Genomic DNA, 10130 nt, shown 5'->3' on the forward strand with positions numbered 1-10130 from the left:
TCACTGTTGATAAGACAGAGAATTTAAAACTAATAATGCTTTTATTTTAGGATAACGATAGTTTGACAACATTTTTTTACAATATTTTAACATCATCTACTTGTTATTATGTGATTAGTCCATGTTAGTGTTTATGATTATTATTATTGATAGTAAAATAATTTTAGACCAATAACAAAATGACACGTAAATAATATTAAAATATTATAAAAAAATGTTGTCAAACTATCATTATCTTTTATTTTATTTTATGTATTTTTCTTAATTTTTCTTTTGAAAGTGTGTCATTTAATCCTAATGTTTTAAAGCTATCCATACGAAATTACAGAACCATAAAGCTGAATTTTCATACGATAAAAATCAAGTTAAACAAAAAGAGGCACCACAAAAATCACTTGATTTACTTCTGAGCCAACAATTTAAATTATTATGGTTGTTGGTGGATCTCTTTGTAAAAAATTTTCTAATTTTATTAAAATAGAAATAAATTTATAAATTTATTTTTTATATTAATATTATAAATGTTACATATATTAAATTATTAGATATTTTATATAAATATTTCATTTTTAATTTTTATCTTTAATTAATTTATTATTATTTTTTATTTGTATTATGAATTTAGTTCATGTTTGTTTTATTATATATGTTTTATTGAATATTCAATTCAAGGAAATTAATTTATATATAACTTTTACTATATTAAATAGAAGGTAAGAACGGTGATGTGATTATGCATATTCATTTTGACTGCTCATCATCGTCGTCCATTTTCATTTGTTCACCGATGTAATTAAATTCAGAAAACGAGTAAACGGCACATAACATATATTGCGTGACAGATCACAGTGTATTTAATATCCAATCACGGATCCTGTTTCTCTTCTCAAAATAATTTCTATTTTTGTTAAAATTTACTGTATTTTTATTTTTGTTTTTCTATTTTCATCACTTTTCTATTGTAATAATTTATTTTTTTAATTATATAATTTATTTTTTTAATTATATAATTTATTTTTAAAATATTAAAATTTATTTAATAATATTTGAATGGTTTATATATTTAATTATAAAATTGATATTTTAATTACACTGAACTAAATACATAAAATGAAATTGGAGAAAAAATTTACTTAATTGAGTTAACTTATTCATGTGTAGTTGATCTATTTAGATTATAATTTTTTTTACTTTTTTAAAATTAAATCGAATCAAATTATATTTATTTAATTTAACAATTTATTTCTTATATATATTTTAGTTTTTATAATTTTTTATTTAATTAAGTTTTAATATATTTTAAATAGAGTTAATTTAACTTCTTACATGCTAATATTATTTGAAATCTGTCGTGTGTCAAAATGTAAATTCTCATTTATTTTGATAATGTTTTTGTTTAATACGTGATATTCTCTAAAGAGTTTGATATGTAACATCTTCAAGATTTGGACGCGACATCTTCAAAATGACATGTTAATGTTTAATTAATTAATAAATCAAATTGAATAGATGAAAATTATTAAAATTTAATGAAATAAAAAGAAATATAAAAATTAATATAAATTTAAATATAAAAAGTAAATTACTAATTAAATATTTTTATTGAAAACAAATGGATGAAATTATGAGTTTCACGTCTTTTTCCTATTATCAAGTGCAGAGTATTGATAAATTTTGACAACACGCATGAATTTATATCTTGAAATTATCTATAATAAATAGGCACATCAACATTTTACAGAATCCCTCAGAAACCTGTGTCCATAATAAAATGGGAAAAGAGAAAGAAAAATAAAATAGAAATTGATAAAGGAGTGTTTTCCTGGTGCGTAAGTAGGGCCCACTGAACACGGTTCCTAGAGCTTTTGGCCCTTTAAATACCCTCATTCTCCCCTTCCACCATTCCCATCATCAACCACAAACCAAACCAACACTCACCCTCTCTTTCACGTTCTTGCCTTCAATCTTCTTTCAAGGTATATTTTCTTAATTCAATTCCTTTCACTTCACTCTTTTACAAAATCTCCATACAATTTTTTTAACTCATTTTTTCTTCTCTTTTCTTGTCAGAATTAAGATAAAACTTCATTTCTGAAAACAAAAAATAACACTAAAATCACTTACATAAATGTATCTAAGTTTTCTGCATGTATTTTCCCTGCCCTTCATTAATATTGTGCGTTTTCCAAAACCTCATGCATGTTACCTATCTGACTCCACTTTGAAACTTGAAAACTTGTTTTTAAACACTCCTCACTACTTTATAGTTTTTATCATGTACACTTCTAGGGAGTGTTTATGATGTTGTTAATTGTTATTTGGCGTCTTGTTCTAAATTCTTGTGACCTTTCTGTGCAGCTAGCTAAGTAAGAAGCACTTTTATTGGACATGTCAGCATCTTCTGTTGCCATCACCAACAACAACGTCAACAACAAGCTTCAAGGCCAAAGTCTATTCCTTTCTTCTTCTTCTTCTTCTTCTTCTTCTTCTTCCTCTGTGAAGAGAGAAGAAGAGACCATGATGCAGAATCAAGGCATCATCACCATTTTCGACTCAAACACAAACACAATTTCTCCTGCTTCTTCTATGCCAAGAGCTCTCTCGGCAGACATGTCCTCAGAGAACTTCCTCTCTCAAACCATTGCTCTTTCCGAAGAATTCGTGCATGCCAAAACCATTGACGACTCGGAAGATGAAGAGAGCAATGACAAGGAGCTTGACGATGAAGCTGAAAGAGAGAGGCTCGAGATTTGGAGTTCCATCCAACGGAACAAGAAGGAGGAGCAAGAGAAATCAGGGTCATTTGATACGTGGAGCTCAATCATATCCCTGAAAGGAAAAGATGAAATCTCGAAATCTCTTCCTGCGTCACTTTATGTTCATCCTCTTGTGAAAAGGACCAAGAGTTGTTTGAGTGAGAAGAGCCTCCAAATCTGCACAGAGAGTCTCGGATCCGAGACTGGCTCTGATGGGTTGTTGTCCTCTTCTTATTCTTCTACTGAGACAGGGGATGCAGAGGAACAAGAGAAAGTTGCAGAACCAACACACCAAGAAGAAGAAGAGTTGAGCAATTATGCATCAGTAGTGGTGGCTACAAAGAAGGCTTCGTCACCAACACGTGCTTTCCCTCCGCCACTCCCTTCACTCTCTCATCAACAAGCCGGTCCTTCACTTCACATGCGTTCACGCCGTGACAACGGAAGGTTGGTTCTAGAAGCTGTTTCGGTCCCTTCTCACAACAATTTCAGCATTCAGCGCCAAGGTGGTCGCCTCGTCCTCTCTTTCTCCAACCACCAAGAAGAGGATGAGGAGGAGGAGGAAGAAGAAGAGAATGATGATTGTGTGGAGCAAGAATACTCAGGAGGGTTGGAGTTTGAGGAAGATGAGGCAGACGCGGAAGAAGAATACGCTTTTGGGACGAAAGGACACTTATTGTCTAGTGGGGTGACAAGTAATGTTCAAGGGTTGGCTTTGATGACGAATAATAAGAAAAAGACAATCGGGGTATTGAACAGGAGTCCAAAGTGGACGGAGAAGTTCAATGAGATGACCAGTTTTAATGATGCTAATGTGGCACAATCGCTGCCCCCGAGGCCAAGGGTGGCAAGGTTGATTCCATCAGCACCAGCGGTGGCTGCAGCTGCAGCTTCTTTCAATTTCAATGCTTATGAGTACTATTGGAGGTCCAACTCTGCTCCATCAAAAGGTACGAGTGTTAAACTTAACCCACTTGACCAAAACAAAAAACATCATCAGAACCATCAAGAGAACATGAAGAGCAAGGTTGTTGTCTCCAGGGACATGAACAAGATGGTCCCAAGGGAGCAACAACAGGTGTTGGTTCTAAGAGGGAAGAATGGTGATTACTTGGTTCACAATCTGAAGAGTTGCAAGGATTCTAGAAGGTCGTTTCTGTTCTGGGAACCCTATTGCATTGCCACCTCTTGAGTCAGTGACAAACAACTAATCCAAAATCCATTGCTCAAAACGCTAATTATTGCTTCATCATCCTTTTATCTCTACCTGGTTCCAGTCTTTGAGGGAGTTGTTTAGTGCAATCAAATAAAGGAAAAGGGAGCGGAAGAAAAGGACAGTGAGAGAGAGAGAGAGGAGAAAATACTTTATTTGTGTTGTAAGACGAGAGAGATGACTTGAACAGTGTTGTCATATATAATACTATTTATCTGTCTGTATTTGCTATTGGCTAATGGTTTAATACGTACACAACGTAATCTTAGCTCATCTTTGACTTGGACGATTGTCTTGTCTTGCTCTAAGATTATCATCACTTCTTAGCTTTTCAGCTTTCTTACTTTTCTAATCCTAACCAATGGGGTTTCAGAATCAGTCCTGTCCTGCCTAATTGGTCTTATTTTTTGGGAACACCATGATCATTCCCTGATATGCCTTTCCCTTCCGAGCTGTTAAACTAACAAAGTGACAGCTATATGTACGTAACCAACTAAATTAAAATCATATTTTTCTTTATTGTACTAAACTTTTTTTAGAAATGTCCATAATTACAATTTCGTGAGAGGTAAATTTGAAGAACAAGGAAACATAGGAAAAACCTTAGTTATATCTATGATTTTGTTAATAGAGACTAATCTATACTGCAGTTAATGGTTGTACGTGCATCCACCGATTCATGCTTTTGGTTTTGCGTTCCTTGGTTTTGAGAGAAATAAAGTTGTGAAAAGAGCCTAGCACTATAAAAGGAAAATGTAGCTATATGTGTCATGCTACATCAGCACTGCATTTTTGAATAATATTATTAAACATGTGAGACAACTATGGAAAGGAAGATGACAGCATCATCAACTTCATCTGATACATATATATTTTAGCTGTCAATTTTCTGTTGGTGGAGATGACGACTTACCAATAGAAAACAGAAATGCACAAACTTAGGAATAAAAAATTAACATCAAGTGTGATTTTACTTCCAATATGTTGCTAATGGTAAACCATGGATTGCATGCTACTCATTTTGTTTTTCTGTAGTAACCTAAATTTCCTAAGGTTATCTCTTTATTCTCTTGGGCTACAAGAAAGAAAACCTTTCCTTTGTTTACTTGTATTATTATACATCTACTTGTCATATTATACATCCACGTCTTTAAAAAATTGTCATATTCATTACATTGAAATTGATAATTTAAAATAGATAGGGTAAGATAAGTTTTATTTACGAAGAAATGACATCATTTATGGGTTGTTCTAATTTAGTTATATGTGTTGGTATTTTTAGAAAAAATTTAAGTGAATATGGGAATGACTTATCGTTTTAAGAATGGAAACTTTTGTTTATATTAGGTTTATGAAATCGTTTATGTTTTGGAAGAATAGCTTTTACAAGTTTTTATTAGAAAGTGATTTTAGTTTAGTTTGTCATGATTTATTGTATAAATGAGTAACTTCTTCAAGTTTTAAAAAGAGATGACATCGATGCTTACATTTTTTAAGCATATACACTTTAAAAATTTACATGTTTTTATGAAAGAAATCATTACATCAATAAGTTAAATAATTTGGCTTTAGCTAAAATCTCTTTTCAGTCCTCTTATTTGTTTGAAAATTTTAATTACGTTCCTAATTTCTTTTTGGTTTAATTAAGTTATCTAATTTTTAAAAATATCCAATTTAGTCTTAATCAATGACAACTTTTAAATCGTTAACGATAGAGTGAGAATGGTTGCATAGATGATAGGTGTGTCCAGAACCTTTTTACAATTAAACACAACAAGTTACCCATGTGTCTTTATAGCTATCAAACCCTTCCAAAACAACAAATATAATCAAACTATTTGTTTGATAAAAAAACACCTAGATTCTAGTTTTTGGTCTAAGTCAGTGCAACAATAAAGAGTCAAAATGACACCATGTTATAGGTTTTATTCCAAACCACTATATTATACTAATACTCTGCCCAATGTATTATTCTTATCTCAGTAGGTTAGATTTATATTCCTTGCAATTTAATGCTTGCAAATATAGTAGATAACTCTCAAGCATTTGTTATATATTATACATCTTTTCACCCCTGCCTCTCACCAGCCCAACCACCTTAATTGTCTTATGTTGTGCTAGCCCATTTGTTAGCATTACCCTTTACTACTTTTCCAAAGGCCTTGCACTAATCTATTTTCCACACTAGATCTTAGCCAACCACATGTTTGTTTCCTCATTTTTCCAACTCCCATGTAGGTCATAGTGTTTTCAAGTAGTCAATAAGGCTTAATTTGTGTTGTTCGATTTTGAATATGTACTGTAAGTTTTTGATGTGTTGCTTCAAGCTTCAAATGAGTTGTCCAAGATTGATCTATGCTAATTTGGTATGTTGTCGTGTTTTTTTGGTATGTTATGCTATTTTAGTATGTTATCATGTTAGTTTTTGGTCAGTTATCGTGTTGTGTAGTTTTGTACCAGGTTGGGTTTGTTTTTTGTCGGGCTGAGTAGGTCTTGGTCGGGCTATGTTAGTGATTGTGTCAAGTTGGGTTGTTTCTGATTGAGCTATGTTGTTTGGACCGAGTTGTTTTAGACCTCGTATTAGAGGTTTTAGAACTTAGCTTGTATGCTTTGGAGGTCGACCACTTCAGTTCTATCAAACAATCTCCTACTATGACAATCAACTTCTTGTTTAAACAACTTAAACCTTTATCCATCAACCCTAACCCCCAAACCTAAGCAAACATAAATGGAATAAACACACATCTAACTTGAAATCCTCCCCTCATCTTTAATCACTTACTACACAATTCTTCAAGTAATGTTCTACTATATTTCACCTTCACAACAATGGACAATAGTCATGAAAAAGGAGTTCACTGTGTAAATGACTTTTTCCAATCCGTTAATAATCTATTCACACCTGCCAAATACTTTATTTTGCACGATTGTCGTAGATAGACCTACATATGAGAGTAAACAATTCAACATGTCAAACACAACTTTAACAAATAATATTTAATGAAATAAAAACATTATAGTTTCCCTTCAAACTTTTTTTCTCCATAATTTCCATTTAAACTTTTTTCTCCATAATTTCCACTGCAAGCAAGTCTCTACTTTTACTGCATCACCATAAAAGAAAATTCATAGTGCCACTAAATTCCAATATATATTACTATTGCCACCAATGTCTCATTTCAAATAATGTATTCCAAACATAACTACCAATATTATTGAAAAATAATACTATGGATGAGTAAAACGAACAGGACAACAAGTTTTTTTCCACTGTACAGAAACCTTGAATACTCCACCCAAGTTGTTGTCAAGTCCCACATAGTTTTTTCCTTTTGTTAAAAAAAATTAACTATTAGATCAACAAACCAAATAATCTTATACTACAAAATACACAAACATCATCAAATAATTTCTTTTCAAAACGACGCCTTTTTCATATTTTAAAAAATAATTATGAAAGGAATAAACAAATGGAGATTTACTCTGCCCTTAGAGCACCCACTACAACAACTATAAGGGACGAACCATCAACCAATAATTTTCACAATGACTCACACAGTTGCCAACAAATCATCCACGACAGGAATCTTATTCAAGTCATCACAATAATTCGATTTATTGTACTTTTTCCCACGGCAACCACCATAGCGCGCAACAATCACCCATGAAACGACCCTACGTTGTTGCAGCATTTTCACGACTTTGCGCCTCTTCACAACCATTATTTGTAACCCTTACCGATTCGTATTTCCCTTTAAAGAACCCTAACACATGTTCTCCTTGCGTCAAACAATCACCCACAAAAGAACCCTAACACAATTGCCACAATATTTTCACGACTTCGCATTTCTTCATGGCCACCATCCATAACCCTTACCCACTTGTCTTTCTCTTTAAAGAACTCTAACCCACGCCTGTGCCAAAAATTTACCCACAAAACGAACCTTAACATAGTCGTAACAGTATATGTAACTTTTACCCACTCGCCTTACTCTTTAAACAACCTTAACCCACATTTTCCCTTTTAATGTACCAATATTAATCCCCTTCACCCTCCCACCATATCTTTCAAGGATATTTCGAAAACAAACAACATAAGTGAGAACATACTCATTGGACGCCTTCCATACAAGCAAAAACACTAAAATATAATTTAGATCAAGAAAATGAAAAATTTTAAAAGGAAAAATAAGTGAGAAAAAAATAGAAAATCAAAGAGACGAAGAGTAAATCCAGCTATAAAAAGTTTTAACAGCATAAAAAAGAATAAAAAAAAAGATAGGTGTAGAAATGTATATATACACATAAAAACCTGCTATAATAGCCCAAAATTCAAAATTCGAAACATGAATTGAACTTGAACCCTAAATCTATGCAACAGAGCCAAAATTAGTGAAAACAATAAACCCTAAATTTGGATTAAACCTGTAATGGAAAACTAAAAAGCATGAAAGGACAGAGGAAAAAAATTAAAAACATTAGAATCCAATGTTTTTTTTATAGATGTGCAAAAAAAATGTTTCATTTTTTTTCTGTAAGCACACTTGTCAGTATCAAGCCTTAGGAGAAATGAGAAAAGAGAAGAGAGAGATTGAAGATTTTTTCACATTCGTGAAAGTATGAGGAAATGAGAGAAAGGTGAATTAGAAAAAAATGAAATTAGGGAGATTGTGTGTTAAGAAGAGAGAAGCTTATTTATTATGTTGCATAAATGTTTTTTTCTTACTCAGCAAAAGTATGATAAGTGTGGCATCATTTTATTACATTTACTCTTTTTTTATTTTGGACTCTAGGCACCTATTAGATGTGATTTAATTTTTTTTACATATGGTTGAGTTAGGTTGTTGCCATTTAACAAATTTCCTTTGAGGTAAAGATATGGGAAGTTTTTAATATATTTTTAGATTTAATATCTATTTTGGTCTCTCGTATTTGTTCAAAGTGATTTTATTTATTTTTTTAATCAAGAACACATAGGAATCCCAAATCAATACAAAAAAATTGCAATACCAAACCAACACAGAAAATTCAAGAACGCATAGGAATCCCAAACATCCAATTACCAACCTGCAAATCCCAAATTTAAAAATTGAGAAAGCAAGAACCAAAAATCCCAAATTGCAAGATAATGAACATCAAAATCCAAAACGCGAGATCAACCCAAGAAAAGGAAACTCAATTCGCAAATAAAGAAAAGAACATCAAAATGCGAAATCAACCCTTATTCAAAACCGTAATCTAAAATCCCTAAAATTTGCAAGATCTGAAACACAATGAAGAAAGTGGATAGTTCATTCAGTTTTGGTTAGAGGGCAGCTATATCGATAGAGTTTTTAACACCACCAGTAAAAAGAACTAACTTGAACCATTTTTACACAATATGGAATAATTTTGAACTTTTTTTAAGACCACTTTAAATAAACGTTATGAATCAATTGACCAAAATAGGTATTCAGTCTATTTTTTTAATTTAAGTTTAGATGCTTTGAATGTGTCAAATATCATATTTTGTTAAGTTTATTTCTTGTTAAGTGTAGTATTATTTCTTCTTATTATTATTCTTGTACCACTTATTTCTTCTTCTTTTTCCTTGTACTTTTTTTTTATATTATTTTTTTTTACTTTTTTAACATATGGCAAATATCACTTCTTCATCTTCTTTTTGTACTTCTTTTTCTCATACTTCTTCTTTGAACATGTGACAAATATCAGTTCTTGTTGTACTATTACTAATGTTATTTCTTCTTCTTCTTGTACTTTTTCTTTTCGTACTTCTTCATGTTCTTATACTTCTGAGATTGTTCAATTCTTTCAAAAAAAAAATGGTTATTTTGTTTTATATTTTTTGCATCCATAATATATATCAATAAGAAACTTTTAAGTTCTTAAAAATTGAAAACTTCTATACCACATCGTTCTCTCATACTTCAAATTAAATTATCAAGAAAAATAATGGATTTCGCTACTTTATTCATATGTTTACAAACAAATGTGAACAAATATAAAAGTTAGAGAAAGATATTAACAACGATTAATCCTAACACTTAAAGAATTAAGAAATACAAATTTTGACTTGTAGAAATATAATTAGACGGAAAAAGACATAAAAATAGACTCCACCAACCATAAGGTTTGATAAGTATTTCAAAATCACAACAAAA

At 31.4% G+C, this 10130-nt stretch overlaps 1 protein-coding gene across 1 annotated transcript; it reads left to right on the forward strand.

The window, feature by feature from the left end:
• The first annotated feature begins 1907 nt into the window (after positions 1-1907).
• On the forward strand, positions 1908-4255 carry LOC148203096 (protein FAF-like, chloroplastic). The gene is made up of 2 exons (XM_088106194.1): positions 1908-1976; positions 2359-4255. Exon 2 carries the CDS (start codon positions 2389-2391, stop codon positions 3946-3948), a length of 1560 nt encoding a protein of 519 aa, XP_087962320.1. The 5' UTR covers positions 1908-1976; positions 2359-2388; the 3' UTR covers positions 3949-4255.
• The last annotated feature ends 5875 nt before the right edge of the window (positions 4256-10130 follow it).

The sequence above is a fragment of the Vigna umbellata genome, chromosome 2 (genome assembly GCF_029865625.1).
Source record: "Vigna umbellata cultivar VRB3 chromosome 2, Vumbellata_1.0, whole genome shotgun sequence".
NCBI classification, from domain to species: Eukaryota; Viridiplantae; Streptophyta; class Magnoliopsida; order Fabales; family Fabaceae; genus Vigna; species Vigna umbellata.

Bases quoted from the DNA above. Each gene is read 5' to 3' on its own strand.
- LOC148203096 (XM_088106194.1), top strand. From the start codon at position 2,389: ATGTCAGCATCTTCTGTTGCCATCACCAACAACAACGTCAACAACAAG.